Source organism: Dendrobium catenatum, unplaced genomic scaffold (assembly GCF_001605985.2).
Source record: "Dendrobium catenatum unplaced genomic scaffold, ASM160598v2 fragScaff_scaffold_1117, whole genome shotgun sequence".
NCBI lineage: Eukaryota > Viridiplantae > Streptophyta > Magnoliopsida > Asparagales > Orchidaceae > Dendrobium > Dendrobium catenatum.
In genome coordinates this window covers 1,972,465-1,989,603 of record NW_021319579.1, presented here as the reverse complement: position 1 = coordinate 1,989,603, position 17,139 = coordinate 1,972,465, and the positions used below count along the sequence as shown (strand labels likewise).

General features: G+C 35.0%; 1 protein-coding gene across 1 annotated transcript in view; it reads left to right on the top strand.

The window, feature by feature from the left end:
• LOC110103257 (glycosyltransferase-like At2g41451) overlaps window positions 1-8,041 on the top strand; it is a 30,777-nt gene extending 22,736 nt beyond the window's left edge. The window contains exons 9-11 of the mRNA XM_028698635.1: window positions 3,995-4,041; window positions 7,255-7,342; window positions 7,428-8,041. Of these exons, the coding sequence (XP_028554468.1) occupies window positions 3,995-4,041; window positions 7,255-7,342; window positions 7,428-7,652 (360 nt within the window). The 3' untranslated portion in view covers window positions 7,653-8,041. The remainder of the gene's footprint in view (window positions 1-3,994; window positions 4,042-7,254; window positions 7,343-7,427) is intronic.
• The last annotated feature ends 9,098 nt before the right edge of the window (window positions 8,042-17,139 follow it).

The window sequence follows — 17,139 nt, the reverse complement described above, 5'->3', positions numbered from 1 at the left end:
CATCAAAATAAAAGACAATACTAAAATCAGAAATACAGTGGGTAAATCGTGGCTGTAGATCTACGGCCACGTCGACGGTAAACTTTCCAACTGATGTCCCCATCAGAGTTCCTTTTCAAGGTAGTGGCCACGAACTTCAAAGAAGACCTTCTCGGTGAGTGAGAAAGGGGGAGTCAACATCAAGATGATGAGATGCCTCATGACATCTAGATAAGATCGCCATCGAATCTGCAACACTTATACAAGAAGATAAAAGGCATCTACAATCTACAACGCCACGCCATCGAATTTGTAGCACTTATACAAGGAGATAGAAGGCGTCTGCAATCTACAACGTCATGCCACCTAATCTACAACTTTTGTACAAGCAGACAGAAGGCGTCAACAAAGTCTGAAGTAAATATCCCTGCACATGCACTATAATTTGTATACACATAGGTACACTAAAGGGAAAAATATAATCTCAACCTGCATGGGCCCCAACGAGCATGTTATTAGCACACACATAATACCTAAGGATGCTGCGTGGGTCGATAAGTGAATTCAAGTTCGAATCCGATCTTCTATGCATATCAATAGGAGTCGACAAGGTTCGAACCTTCAAACAAATACACGATTGTAGGGACCGGTGTATTCATTTTAATACATTCTTATTAGGCCTTCAAGGTTTATACTCAAGAGAATTCACTAAATAAAGGCATAAAGCCTACGAAACCTAATCCTCCTAAGCAGGTAAATAGGAGTAGACAGGGTTTGAATCATCGGATAAATATGCGGTCACGAAATTGACCGGAATATTTATTTTGTACATTCATATTAGGCCTTCAAGGCCTATAATCAAGAGAATTCACTAACAAAGGCACAAAGTCTATGAAACTTGATCCCCTATTGACTTGTCGATAGGGTGACAGGGTCCAATCAATGAAGATTTTGAAATAACCCCAAATACCCCGATGATGGCTGTGTTGAATGCGAATCTCAACCGGAGAGGTTCACAAATACTTTCAAATTCCAAATACTTTAAATGTCCATCAAAGTCCAAAACTCCAAAAGTCTCAAAGTCCAAGATATTTAAATTCGAAATCATCCATCAAGCACTTAAGACAAAATTCATCAACCATCCGCAATAGTTTGTCTGGGTGAACAAATTGAAAACTACTTCAGCTCACAAAGAGCTAATGCCTAGTCGAAAATATCACTAGGATCCATTCTCAAATAATCTCCTGTTAGTAAGGACGTGGTACATGTCCTCTAACCGGCAGTTTTGCCGCCAAATGGCACTGTAGGATAAATGGTTATGACTCGGGACCCTCTAAATCGAGTGGTTTTGCCACCAAATGGCACCACGAAATATCGGTTATGGCCAGAGCCAATATGTTCCTTATTGGCATCAAATCCTTGAGATATGAATCAATAGGGTATAATCGATAGGGCACAAAGCCCTCTGTTAGCTAAGGTGGATTCAAATTTGTCCCCTTAGGCAAATACTCACCCCAGGTCTACAAGGTCCCCTTTGATGAAGCAATCCATGGCTGCCGACAAGGATCCTTCTGTCAGGTTAGATTGACTATCTCTTCTGACAAAGTAGACCAGGGACCACGATGGTCTGGGATGACGGAACCATGGGATCTTGATCAGGCCTATCATCCATTCCCTCACCATCCGCTTTAAGTGCAAGATGGTGCAATTTATATTTAAATATCAAATCTTCCAACCCAAATTCCAAATTCAAACCCAACTTCCAGTTTTCAAACCCATGCTGCTACTATATGCCAGATACCACGTATATTCTACGTATCTGATTGAAGACTAGCCTTAATCAAAAGTTCTCTCTCGTTATCAGGAGGGGTAATTAACTACAGGGGCTTGCGCCTATAAGAAACCAGAACTCAGATCATAAAGTCCTCACAAAATGAGGGCGAAATCTCTGGGTAGTGTCTTATCTACAAACCCATTTGCCTTTTCGAAATTTACCCTGAAACTTAGTTCGTTAAAACTCCCTTGCCGAAAGAAAAGCAAAATCAATAGCGGGTGGAGGCTGGGGCCGAATTTTTGGAGCCCACAATAATACATTATTTCCTCAGGGATTCAATTGAAGTACACAACTTCCAATCGGATAATTAGATATATAGCCCTGTAATTGAATGTCAAACTTTGACTAATTTAAGCAAGCCAACTATAAATATTCTTTAAATTATGGAAATAAGAATGTTATAAGAAAGCACATACACATAAACAAAGCTGTCAAAAATAATTCGTGTCAATATTCATGCAAATGCATCTACAAAAGTATCGAGTAAATGATTCAATTCAAATACACTTGTGTAATGCCTATCAAGGTCTAGAATGACTATTAAAACCCAATTAAAATTTGGTCAGTTTAATGGATGTGTAAGCCCCATTTCATCTCAATATAACGGCCGACACAAAGCATCCAAACCCATAAAATAAAATTAAACTTCGATGTTGAGCCATCTTGCCCTTTCAAGCAACTCGCAAATAAAGTAGTAAGCCCCATCATAATTATATTTGAGCCTTACAAAGAACTCTAATTAAGTTTGATTCAATTTTATTTGATTGATTTATCCATAAAATTTGGTCTCTCACTAGATTTAGAGCCTCAACTGTTCTGATGTAGGCTCCCTTTTCTCATTTTGATGCGGACATCCAACCGTCCATGCCTATCCGAGGAGGAGCTGAAGATCGACGGCCGAGATCCCTTCATTTTATCTTATTTTATTAATTGTAATTTTTATTTAATTATGCATTTTTCTTTTTTTACCCTTAAGGGATTTGTTTTATGTAATCCCAAGGGGCAAAATTGTCCTTTAGTTTCTTTTAAGGCCTATATATAGAGGCATTTGCTCTTGTATTAGGATGATGGATTATTAATAAAATTTGTGTTTTTGCACTTGTGTTCTTTGGGAAGAACGTTAGTGAAATCTCTATGGGAGGGATTTAGAGTTTCCACCAGCCGCTATGGGTCCGGGCTTGTGGCGTGAAGTCCCTTGGAGAAGGGCAACGTAGTACCCGTCAGCCGCAGGATGTGTCCAACTCGAGCTCGCCTCGACTCGACCAAAATTAATTTAGTAAAATAAGATAAAATAAATCGAACTCAAATTAATGTTAATTCGAATCGAATCGGACTCGACGAGGCTCGATCAACACGATCAAATACGTTCGAGGGAAAAAGCTAAGCTAAAAACGAGGTCAACACCAGAACTCTCCTGCTGCTGTTCAACGCCCTCTTATGGCTGCTGTTCGGATTTCCTGAGCCATACAACTTGCTGTCCAGCTCCTTGGAAGGATCCCCAACCTCTATCCCAGTATTCTAGACCAAAATTGATGGCTGTTCTCACTCAGAAATGCCAAAAGCTGCTGTTTAGATTCTGTATTTGCTCTTCAAGACACATTTAAGATCTAATCCTCCTACCCGTTCTACATCACCCCATCATAATTATATTTGATTCAATTTTATTTGATTGATTTATCCATAAAATTTGGTCTCTCACTAGATTTAGAGCCTCAACTTGTTTTTGTGTGAGAAAGTTTATTAGTTTATTTGGCCCCCAAATTAGCTTCCTAGATTGTCAAATAATTTTGAGTGGACTTTAATCAAATTGAAAATTGTTTGTATGAAATTAGTTGGTTCTCCAGCTACTTTTAGATGGCTTAGTTTCCGTTTGTTTATCAGGAATTTAGCTGCACTTTTTGAATGGTTTAAGTTTCCTTTATCTTGTTCTAACATTTATTTAGTATATAGCTTCTTGCCCAAGCTTCACACTGAATTTCTTATATTCATCGACCTTGATGTGGTTCTTTCGTTTGTATTGTTTTATGTGTTTCTGGATTATATTAGTCGATTTGCTAGTTATTATTTTTGAATAGATACTTCAGCTATAAGTTATTATCTGGAAGACTAGAACGTCTATATTTGAGCATGCTTCCTGTGTCATCTAAAGCTAAGTAAGGATTACTTTTTCCTCAATACCAGGCTTTCATTATTGCATCAACTGCAACTGAGGAGGAAATGCTGCGCTGGTAATCTCGTCAACCGACTAAAACTTGCCTTTTAAAAGTAGTTTAAAGTATGCATAGTCTTCGTTCAAAATTCAATAGCTAGTTTGCTCATGCTCATTTTGTTTTGGCATTAGAAAGTGTTTCTTGGACTACTTTTGGTTAATTTTTGAAAAAAGGTTGATACATCCACATATGCCCAACATTAACGAAGGTCTATTATAACATTTTTTTTTTAAAGCAAGATTGATCCTTCCACATATTCCCAAAAGTAACAAAGTTTTATTAAAACTTATTCTTAAGTTTTTGTCCAGTTAGTAACAGCTATGAATTTTTCTAAAACTATATGCAACTTAACGAATATAAAGTCGGCATCACTATCTAAGCATTAGAGTTTCTATGTAATACTATGAATAATCCCCTATTTAATTGTCTTGAGTTTGTAATATCTACAACATTTTAAATTGCACCTGTTACATTTAAGTCGCATAAATCTTGCAGTACTTTTGGTTACATTTTATTAAGGCACCTAACTAGTTGCATCAGAAAAGCTCCAAAGTGTTCAGTTTGTTTCAATTAAGCTTTCATTTAATACATTTGTTTTTCATGTCATGATTTATGTCTCCATCCATTAGTTTACTGAAATTCATTGCAATCGAATAGATAGCCTTCGGTATGTAACCTCAAAAATGTACTGAATATATCCTTCTTTTATAATTGATTTGTGTTGAAGCTAGAAAACTTGGTATAGGATGAAGCTATATATTTAAGTCTAGGCGCTTATGGCTTCCAACATTCTATCATCAATTAATACCGCATTTAAAAACTATATGAGAGTTAAATTTAATTTGAGATTGTTAAAATAGGCAAATTGAAATTTTTTAAGTTGAATCAAATTGTTACATTTAATTTATAGCGGATTTTTTAATACACCACGTTGCATGGACAATGCAATTTTTTTTGTTCTTGGTTTATCTGGTTTATCCTTTTCATTTTTTGCCGCTATGTTTTACTTTTATCCACATGTTTAGGTATATTTTGACAATGCTTTTGTATCACCCTTGCAAGGGGGTAATAGAAGCATGTCACTATGCCATGTTAATAAAAGCATTTTAGGTGCAGCATATAGAATATTGTGATTGATGAAATTCATCCCACCACATCAATAAATGTGGTTAGGGACACAATGCAAGTATTTTGCATGGGGATACTTTCGAGCGCAACAAACCATGTTCCCCTTTCTTCAAAAATTATGCGAAGATGTTGCAAATGAGGAGGCCAAAAGAACTTCTATTCATTGCTCGTTGTTTTAAGGCCCTTTGCAATGATGAGGAAGAGATAGAGGGGAACGTGAAGGAAAAAGGGGAGGTTAAATTGTTAGTGTGTGGATAGAAATAAAGGAAGGGATTAGGGTGGGGGAGTGGGGGGCTTTATAATTTTCTTAAGCCATTGACCACCAATACATCAATTTTTTTTTTTTTATTGATGGGTCTAATTGCAAGAAAATATATATGTATGATTTACAAAGTTAAAATAAATTTGTTATTTTTACAACACATCTTCCTTTAATCTTATTTGGTAGCAAGGGCGGAACCAAGTTGGCGTTAGGGGGACAATTGCCCCCCCTTAATTTTTTTTAAAAATTATAAGAGAGGTGTATTTAAGTAATTTGCCCCCCTAAACCTCTTATTTTGCCCCCTTTTGCCCTCACCGCCCGTAATCCCCCTCACACAGCTGCAAAAACTTCGCCCGCTTCACTAGCAGAAGACGAATGCGACGTAAGCACTTCGCCTCCCTCCCATGGCCTCATTCTCCTCCTTCCTCCAATCCACACTTCTCCTACCTTCTTAGCATTCCGCTGATGGGTCCGCTTCCTCCTCCCCTTACCACTCGATCGAAGTCTGAAGCGATTGTCGCCGACATCGCGATCAAAGTCTTTCCCTAGCAGAGAAGAGCCATCAACGGAGGAATTTTGATCTAGACTGGGATAGGAATCTGAATTTCGTTGTAACATAGAATTTTTGCTGTACAAGGTGATGAGGAGGACTGAATGCCTGATATTGTAAGGATCTAGTTTTTTGCCCTTGCTTGGCCAATTTTTGTGCTAATCTTATATAATCATGTGATTTCTGGCATGTGTTCTTGCAAACCGCGTTTCTATGTATGTGATCCAGGATTTATCTCTCTTCTTACCTAGAATGCCTTGGAACCTCTCTCTTGTTCTCTTTCTTGTTCGCTATTCTTTCGTTAACATTATCATTTATTTTAACTTCCTTTGGCTGATTTTGAGTTGACGGGCTGTAAGCCATTTATGATGTTGGACCGACTCCCTTTGTTGCTGGAAATGGGCAGTAGAAAAATTCTTCGGTTCTGAAATTTTTTCATATACTTTTAAGCTAATGCACTCAATAGAAGCATCATCTTATCCTTCTTAGTGGTGAAAGCTTTTGTTACTGAATCTATTTACTTTACAAAGGCTGATCATTTTAAAAATATTCATTGAACTCTGTCTCCATAAAGAATATACCTTAAAGTTTTTGAAAAGTTAAGCTTTGTGTATCAAGTATATTTATATAGGCTTTTGTTGTTGAATCTATTTTATCTGTAGAAGATTGAAACTAATGTCTTGTGAGTTGATTTTTCTTTTTCTTTATATTTCATCGGTTGGGAGGTAATTACATCCAATGCACCGTTCACATCTCTAATTTTAGTAGCTTTGTTTATTGTTTACTTGTAGTAATTCTTAATTTATCTATTATAATGAAATACAAGATTTTGCTTTAAATTATGTCTTCATTTTATTTTATTTTATTTTATTTTTTTAATTGTTCATTTATATGAAAATTTTGCCCCCCCTAAAAAGAAAGGCCGGTTCTGCACTCACTTCAAAAATTTAGGTGTTAGTTTTGTACATAAGAAAATTTTTAGTGTTATGTATTAAATCTCTCTAAAATTTAATATAGATTTTTTTCTTGATGTATATATATATAAATTTTGTTGAGTTGAATGTAAGTAAGGTGATTTTTTGTGTTTGACAATCTAAAAATATTGTTCAAGCTTAGCTCAAGTACTTTGTTGTCGTTCTTAAACATCAAGTTTTTCCTGACATCCCTAATATTGCCATTACGTTTATGTCGCATTTTATGATAAATAAATGTCAAACTAAACAAATGGATACTTTGTCCAGTCCCTGTTGATGCGTTCAAGAGTTTATTGAATTTTTTTTCCTCCTTTTAGGTTCCGTGAGCGTGTTGTGTGGACTAATAGGCAGCTCAACTTAAAACTTCTCAGAAAGGGCATCTTGACTCGTATATATGCTCCAATGGTAACATTCACTCTTGAATATTCAGCAAAATTATGTTCTTTCCCTCACTATAGCTCCATATTGAGAAATATTGCCAATCTTTTAGGCCATTATTCAAAGTTTGAGGGCATCCGGCATTTTTAGCTCTGCAATTACCTCTGCAAACAAGCTTTCATCAATGGAAAACTTTCAGAACAATAATTCTTCTGTGCTTGCAACCTCTGTTGAATCTCAGGCTCGTCGAAAAGTCCTCCAGATTTTCGATACTTCTGAGGCAGCTTTTCCACCTCTATCACCTCCAGGTCTTAATGATCTGGATTTATCTTCATGACTGACCTTGATGAGTTGCTCTTCGGTGTTACATACCTGAGAAGGTTCCAGACTAGCAGATAGAAAAAGCTACAAGATAGAATGGAACCTCTGTCGTTGCACCGATCGTCTTCCCGATCTCGTATCATCCAAGCGCTGGTTATTTTTTCTGTACTGATTTTATTTTTTTTTTTTCTTTTACTTTTGAAAATAGGTAGAATAGAATTTGATTAGTTATACTTGGGAATAAAAGCGAGTTTGATTGCTTGTATTCCCTACTGAGCCCGCATTGCGGTTCTTAGCAGTTATGTATAGGGATTATTCTTCGGGATAATTTCAAATGAATCTCTCATGATTCTACCATAAAATTTTTATTATTTGTTATTTTGATCTAAAATTGTTTTCCTGTGATTCTCATTGGCCTAATTTGTCTTAACCGGTTTCCATGTTTTGAATGTCTTCCAGGCTTTTATTTGAATCGTCAGAGCTTAAAAATTTTTCAGTTTCTCAAGTTATGGCTACTTTGATGGGAAAATTATTAGGTCCTGACACCGGATATAGAGATACGTTTGGACTCCAATAAAATATTGATATGTGGAATGTACATGTGTCCGCAGAATTTCAAGTGAAGCGTGCCAAAAGCACAGGTAAAGTGCAGGAAAAGCGCAATAAAAAAGTGCGGTTCACGTGACAAATTTTAAGTGGATATCCGGACATATTTTTAAGTACAGTGTCCGGACCTAATGATTTTCCACTTTGATGACATGATCTGAAGTGAGTAGTGACACAACGCACATCTATCTCTCCCGTTCAAAATAGCTGTATCAGGTTTAAAATCCACCCATTCAGAATCAATTTGTAATTTCAAAGATAATTTGCTGCTTCCTGATAAGTTAAAAGTTAAAACCGAACCGAAAACAAAATAAATAGGAGCTGTTTGCTAGCACCGAGGAATTTATTTAAGTAGGATTTCGTAAATCCAGAACCTCTCAATCCGGATTTACAAAATCTTGGGGTCCTGTCCTAAAAATTGTTTTGTAACATTTATGATAAATAATGTTAAATTTTGTGTTATTGTTTGGCTGTAGAATTGTTAAATCCTAAAATGAGCCGACTCTTCATCACTCTCATGCCAATAGTGTTAAATCCGCCGAATCAGAGGATTTCAGAAATCCGGGATATTTAGCACAAAAAATGGGTAATTTTCCATTTACAACGACTTTAGTTTTCCGTTAGATTTGGTTTTGCATTTTAGACTATTTGTCTGGATTTCACTCAAATCCGATCTAAATTCTACTACCAAACAGACCCATAAAATAAGTGATTTATTTGTAATTTTTCTCCCGAGATGATTATGCACAAGATTTCTTAGACTAAGTAGTTGATTCAGATATTGATTACATTGATTTTATATAATTTGAATATTTGTGAATTCCTTTCAAATAAATTTCGAATGTTATATAGAATTATGCATAGATTGATAGGGTCGGATTATGACAAAAGCATAGAGGTCACAGGAATTGTATCATTAAAGTGTTTTGTACCAACTCCATAGCTTCTCGTATCTATGTTTCTTGTCATGATGGCTTCCATCGTGTGATGTGTTGATTTCTCGAATTGATTTCTTGTGATCTCAACAAATCTCTATTTTTTCTGAGCGAACTATGACAAATGATTGTTCTCATTTGAGAAGAATGTTTTGATATAAAAATAATTAATTTTTTTAGTTCCTAGAACTCATATAATCATCATTCTCTAATGATAATAAATTTAGTGATCATCTGGGAAATTACACTTACTGGATGAAATCGTGAGACTATTAGTCCAAAGAAAATAATATTTTAATAGTTAAGAGTTTGAGCTTTTACATCGGAAGATGGAAACTAAGTGGCATATAGGACAAAGTGTTATGTTATGGGGCCCACCTCTTGAACCTTATATAGGACAAAGTGTTGCATGGCGAGAGCTACTACTTGAACCTCTAAGGACCACCTATAGAATCTCATCTACCTGGTGGATGATTTTGGGATAAAAATAATAACAAAAATATCAGTTACTTGAGACATCATAAATCCCTCAAGTAAAAAAAGTTAAACTTTTAAATATCAAGACACCGTTTGGTGTAATTGTTAGAATTTCTTTGAGAAACTTCAAGGTTAAGCATGCTCATATGGGAGAAATTATGAAATGTGTGACCTTTTGAGAATTTACACCAACGGGATAAAATCGTGAGTCCATTAATCTAAAGTGAACAATACAACGATAATTAAGAGTTTGGATTGTTACAAATACACCAACTTTCTCGATTCATGCCCTCCATTTAAGAGAAGGTTTATTCCAACTTCTTTAGTCACGCACCAATTCCATGGTTCCACCCCATGCTAGAAACATACACTCCTTAACACATTCATTCACTAGCTCACTCTACAAAGTTGAGTTCACCAAACTCCATCTAGGATTAAAATTGTGTTCAGAGTCTACAATAGCTCATTAACTCTAGATCATTCAATCAACAACAACAACAACAACATCAAACCTTTATCCCACTACGTGGGGTCGGCTACATGAATCATTTTTTTCCATTGTGTCCTATTAAAAGTCAAATTCTCGTTTAAATCTAATAAAGAAATGTCATTCCTAATATTTTCTAACCAAGTCTTTTTAGGTCTACCCCTAGCTTTCTTAACATAAGTCAAATCTAATACCTCTACTCTCCTAACCGGGTCATCGGAAGGCCGCCATTTTATGTGACCAAACCATCTAAGGCGACTCACTCTAATCTTATCTTCTACTGGAGCTACTCCAACCTTTTCACATATATGCTCATTTCGTATCATATCTCTAAGGGTAAAGCCACTCATCCACCTAAGCCTCCTCATCTCTGCCACACTTAACTTAGTATTATGCTTCTCTTTTAATGGCCAACATTCGGCACCATAAAGCATTGCAGGCCTCACTACCATCTTATAGAATTTTCTCTTAAGTTTCAGGGGTACATTTCTATCACATAACAAGCCTGATGCATTCCTCCACTTCAACCATCCAACTTGAATTCTGCTGATAATATCCCCATCTATTTCACCATCACTCTGAACAATAGATCCAAAATATGTAAAACGTGTACTCTTATTAATGACTTGATCGCCCAAAGGCACAATCCCCTCACTAGGTCTATTACTACTAAAATTACACTCCATATATTCCGTTTTAGATCTACTCAAGATCATTCGATCAATCTCCATAAATTCAATGGAAAGTCCATCTTAATCACCATCATATGTATGTTGATCTCAAATCATTTAATCCACCATTTCTTTCAGAAAAAGGATTATCCTCATTGTCCTTCATTTCTGACCGCAACAACATCTCCAAATTTACTTTGATGACACTTTTAGAGGATGGCCAATACATTCATCTTCAGTGGTCTTTATGACCTTCCTACCCCACCATATCGTTGCTTTCAACTCATGACTTCTACATCTTTATGTATGGATCGATCATACCATCTTCAATTTATTTATTTTATTTATGCATGAATTATTAGTTATTTCAAGCTAAAATGATCAAAATCTTACCCTCTCTTATGGCTAAACTCCCATCTCTCATCAATATTGATTTTTTTTTTAATTTAATTACTGATATAATGTCATTTAAGTTTTTATAAGACAAAAATATCTCTTATAACACTATAGCCAATAATTTTATCAAATCATTGCCAAATTTACTTTTCACCAATATAACACATATAGTGAAAAACAATCAAAACTTATCAATACTTTTTTTTTTTTTTTTGGAACAGCATATCGACGCGCTGCCACCCCTGAAAGGGCGCTTGGCAGGCGTGACTAAACTTTGGCTGACCTAGAAAACTCCTGATCCATACTTGATTGGACCTCATTTAAAAGGCGCTGCAACTTTAGGGGAATCGAGCACGAGTTAGATGGTTCTCAATCGTACTCAACCATCATAGTAAAGTATGATAGTAGGATTTAGAGTTAATTAATATAAAATATAACATCAATTGAAACACATATTATTATTATTTTAAAGTAACTTCATATTAAAATTATTGCTATGATTGAAAGTTTTGTCCCCTATCCCCTATTGCTGATATCAGTTCAATAAAATAAATTTATTTATATTAATCTAATCAAAGTTTGCATTTCGATGCTCTGGATTCCTTTAAAAAATTATAAACATTATATTAAATAAAATATTAAGTCAATGCCCTAAACCATATTTTATTAAAGTGGATTTTCCTACCATGCATTTAAAACTATTGCAATGGCATATTTATCACATGAACTTCACCATTTAAATATAGGGGCTACGATTTTACCTCAAAAATTGAAGGTCACTTGAAGATTAAATTAATTTTAGGTTCATATTGAGTCAAATGAGCTGAGCAATAAGCAAGTTTTTTTGGCTAGGTTAGACTTTGAGCCGATTTTGAGTTGAGATTGAATTAGACCTGGTCGGCTCAAAAATATAAATTGATATATCATCAAAAAATTATCTTGATCGAGCACGAATCTCAAGGCAAAAATCAAGCCGGAAACTTCAAAAATTAAATCCGGGATCATTGGAAATTCAATTTCAGCGAACTTATAGTCAAATTAAGCGTCTCGGAAATACGAACTCAACGACACCAAAATCGACTCAATCCGAGCCCAAATGAGTCCAAATCAAGCACCTGAAGCGCTGTTGGAAAGTTCAAACCATAATTTGAGTTACCAAATGGTTTCTAAATATAATGTCCTTATAGTCGAATCGAGCAGCTCGACGAGACAAATCCAACGAGCCCAAGATCGTTGAATTCCAACATCATTAAGATCTTCAAATGTCTGACGAAGGATGCATGATCTAGGGATTCAATATCGGCCGTCCATTCGACCACTCCCTATTTACTCCTGATCTCACACCTGTTTACAAGCTATGCCACTCCATAATATCTATAAATAGACCCCTCATTTCTCATGAGAGGGGACCCAGGAAAGAAGAAGAAGAGAAGAAGAAGAAGAAGAAAAAAAAGAAGAGAATGATTGGAGGGAAGAAACTCTTTCAGGACCACCGCCAGAGTTTTGCTCGACGCCAGAGAGACGACGGAATTCTGCCGGACTTCCGAACGACGGCAGAGTTCTGCGCGACGTCAGAATTCTGCCTGACTTCCGAACGACGCTGGAGTTATGTCCGACGCTAGAGTTCTACCTGACGCCAGAATTCTACCCAACTTCTAAACGACGCCGGAATTCTATCCGACCTCCGAAGGACACCAAAATTCTGCCCGATCTTTGTAACTGATTTTCAATCCTGAAAAGATTCATTGTAATCTTATCATCCTAAATTTTAAGGACGAGTTAGCCTCTTGCATTTTAAGCAAATACTAGTGGAACTCTTTTAAATGGGCGTGGCCTCGTGGTTTTTCCCCTTTCAGGGTTTTCCACATAAAAATCCTGGTGTTGCTATTTCTCCTATGTTTGTGTGCTAGATATTCGTACATCGCTAAGATGTAAGTTTTTTAACTCTATCTTCGCGTATATTCTAGTCCGCAACATATATATATATAATGGGGATCTCTTTGGACTTTGGTGATGGGCAATGGGGCTAATGATGTGAAAGCAAGAGGTGGGGTGGTGATAGAATTATAATTCCCTACTAGCCATAAGAGCAATGTCGAGTGAACGGGGCGAAATCTACAGTTTGGTGATGAGAGATAGGGGTTTAAACGGATCCAGTCTAGCTCGAGTTATTTATGGCTTGAGTTTTAGCTTGTGCTTTATTCTATGAATTTGAATAAGGTCGTTTGTAATGAAAGAGAGAAAATGATTATTATTCAAACAATTATTATAATAAAATGGTAAAGTGAATTTGAAATTAAAAATAATAATAATAAATAATCACTTAATATGATAAAAGTGAGAAACAATTTTAAAACATTTTTTACATCATTGTCCTTAAAATCGTGAATATTAATATAATACAAGTGTATTTTATATCAATATTGATATGTAACCAAAAATTGCATTAATCGAGCATGAATCTCCAGACATATTTAAGTTGTAAACTTCTGAAATTAAATTTGGGACCATCCCAACTCTAATTCCAAACAAACTTTTAGTTAAATTGAATATATCACGAACCCAATGGTAGAAAAAATTGATCCAATTCGAGCCTAAATGGGACCAAATCAAATGATTGGAGCGTATTAGGAAGCTTCAAAAATATTAATTGGAGAATTAAATGACCTCTAAATTAGCATGGTTATAGTCGGATTGAGCTACTCAATGAGACGAATCCAACGAGCCTAAGATCACTTAATTCTGACATCATTTGGACATAAAAATGACTGGCAAAAGCTCTACGATCGAGGGGATCAATATGGACCATCTGATCACCGTCGCCTACCAACTCCGGTCCCTCCAACTACTGTCGTCTGACTATGGCCCCTTCGATCATCGCCGCCCGACTACAGTTCTACTGATCAAACGAGCAGGAGAACACTCTCCTGAGAACAACTCTCATGTCACCGGATTCTTCCAACTCCAATTATGCTTTGTACTATATATGATGTATATTTGTTACACAAAGCCAACCCCTTCCCCCAAAAAGGGGCATAAATGTAATCAATCATAAATACCAATGAATTTTACAACTAGGCAAGATTTCATAGTTTTTCCCCTTTTCAGAGGTTTCCACGTAATAACTTCAGTGTCTCTTATGAATGCTGCACCCATCTCTCTTATCTATGTGTTGTATTTTCATACAAATTTTGAATGCTAATTTCTATATCTCTCTACGGCTGCAAATATTCCGACCCACAACAAATATAGTTTAAATGGATCAACTCGTAAGCTAACAATCCTACAACACTACAACGATAATCATGTATATATATATATAGTAAATTGCGAAGAGAATTTTCTTATTTAAATAACAACATCCCCAAATTATTGTTGCATCCACCTGTCTGGCTTTGACGTCGACAGTAATTTATTTCCAATGTGGTGCTACAACATTGCTGTCATGACTTTAATGGCTAGCAACTCTCGTTGACGTGTTCCCTGCCGACACCAACATTGACTGCAAAACACAATTAACGTACCAATAGCCCATTTGATTTCCACTCATTTAACATTCCCACCTGTCAATCTGTTTGCCCTATTTTTAAGCGAGTTTCCGGATTAACCCGCCAACCCATCGGGTCAACCCGAACCCGACTCGTTTTTCAAATGGGTCGAATCCAAAACCCGAACACGACCCGTTTTGAAATCTGGTCGGATTTTCGTGTCGTGTCAAATATTGACACCACTACTTGCACCATATAAGCGTACATGCAACCAAAGATTTAACAACAAGTTCTTGCAAATAGAAGAAAAAAAGATGCAATCATTCCTAGCTCTTCAAATGCAATAGATCAGTATTGATGAAATCAAATAAATGAGGCCTTTTCACCATGGAATGTGACATTATTATGTCCGTTAAGAATCACAGGAAGAGGTGGATTCCATTTGTATGAAAAGATCCATAAAAAAAGAAAAAAAATCAAATGAAAAGATCCTCCTATGATCAAATTCTAAAAAGTTTGAAGGAATAGGGCGTTTGAAAAATAGATGGTAGAGAGATTTAGGAAGAAGTTTGTCGACCTGATAACATTTGTGCATGTTAATATCATTGAGAAATATTATATGTACTCTTTATGTAAAACCCCATAAATTAATTTGAAAGAATTATTTTTTTATCTTTAATAATAATAATTAGGGTTGTCTAATTTTTTTTTTACTAATATGCATATAAGTGAAAAATATATATATTTAGCATTATTTATTGCTCCAAAAATCATATACAATAACAAAAAGTTACACAATTATAACATACAACCTATTTATTCATGACTACAAAAGAATAATTAAAGACAGAGAAATAAAACAATAGTAAACATGAGGAATTTTGTAACTGATTAGTCTCACACTCCTAATTCTCTTCTCTGACCTGAAATCATTTAAACAACATATAATGATCTAAAAAGTTTAATAGATCACTAAATCCTACAACTGAATTCAAAGCACATTAAAATGTAGTTTACATATCGTCAGTTAATTCTTAATAATAATAGTCATGATTATGAATTTAAACATAAACAACAAAACACATGTAATAACAATAAACTTTGTAAAGCATTAGAATAGTACAATACATGATTTACATTAAAAATACACAATACAAAAGCAATGAAATATGTAAACCTATAAACTAGTATATGGATGTGGAATTAGTAAAGCAATTAACAATTCTTCTTAAATCATATGTTGTAGTAGTACTATCAATTTTATAAGGAAATTATATAATCAATAAAACTGAAGCGTCTATAAATACTGTCAAAATCATATCAAAGCAGTAAAATAGTATAAGAGTATATACATGGTATCCAACTATTTTTTATATAAGTATTAATTCAATATCTTAATCACATGCTCAATAATAAGAATCGCGTACTCAGCAATAGCAAAATAGGAAACGATGAATCAATAGTAGTAACAATGATAGTGAATTAGTAATAGTATCACTATTAGTAATATTGATGACAGTAATAGTAAACATGTACAGTGACATGCATTTTGGCAATCACACTAAACAAGCAACGAATCCAGACTTTCGTGGTGTTTTTTCAATAATTAGTAATGAGTAATCATTGGCTTAATAAATACAGTCGTCACTATTTACCCGTTAGCACAAGAATAACTCATTATAACTCCAAATTAGTGAATTATATAAATTAATAGATGATAACACTAAACAATAGTATTTAAAGAAAATTTGATCGGCCTACCATCATGTATATGTCAATCAGTCTCCTACTGATGTTAGTAAATAATTAGCTTTTAATTGTTCACATACATATTATTATCACAATATTATAATAGTAATTTCGATCACTATTATCAATCACATGCTAGTATTCATTCACAATATTTAAAATGATTGAATAATCAAACTCAAATATAAGCACTTGTAATATATCTGAGCTCTAACTCGAACTTGTATAATATATAAGCTTTATTATAGGCTCAAACTCGAACTCGTGACTTGATAAGCTCGACTCGTAGCTCGTTAATTAGGTTGAGTTCCGGCTCGCTAGTCGGCTTGGCTACTTATACCCCTAATTGATGCACATGCAATTAAATTAATTATATCTAATAAAGACTTTCTATTTCATCATTTTTTAATGACAAAAAATGATCTCTCTAAATTAAATGAATAAAAAACATGTGACTTCATTTTTTAAAGAAATAAGTTATGTTATTTTTTTCTCTTTAAATAAAAAAAAAACTGAACGTCACTCGCATTATTTGGCTTTCATTTATTTTAATAATCATGTATGGATAGACATAACCGTTGAAAACTTACATGCTGGAGCTCGAATACCGTACGATCGCTAACTTTAGTCGACAAGAGATCATCTCGTCCGTCCAAATGGGGCTTGCATTGTCGCTCTAGAAACTTCAAAGGGT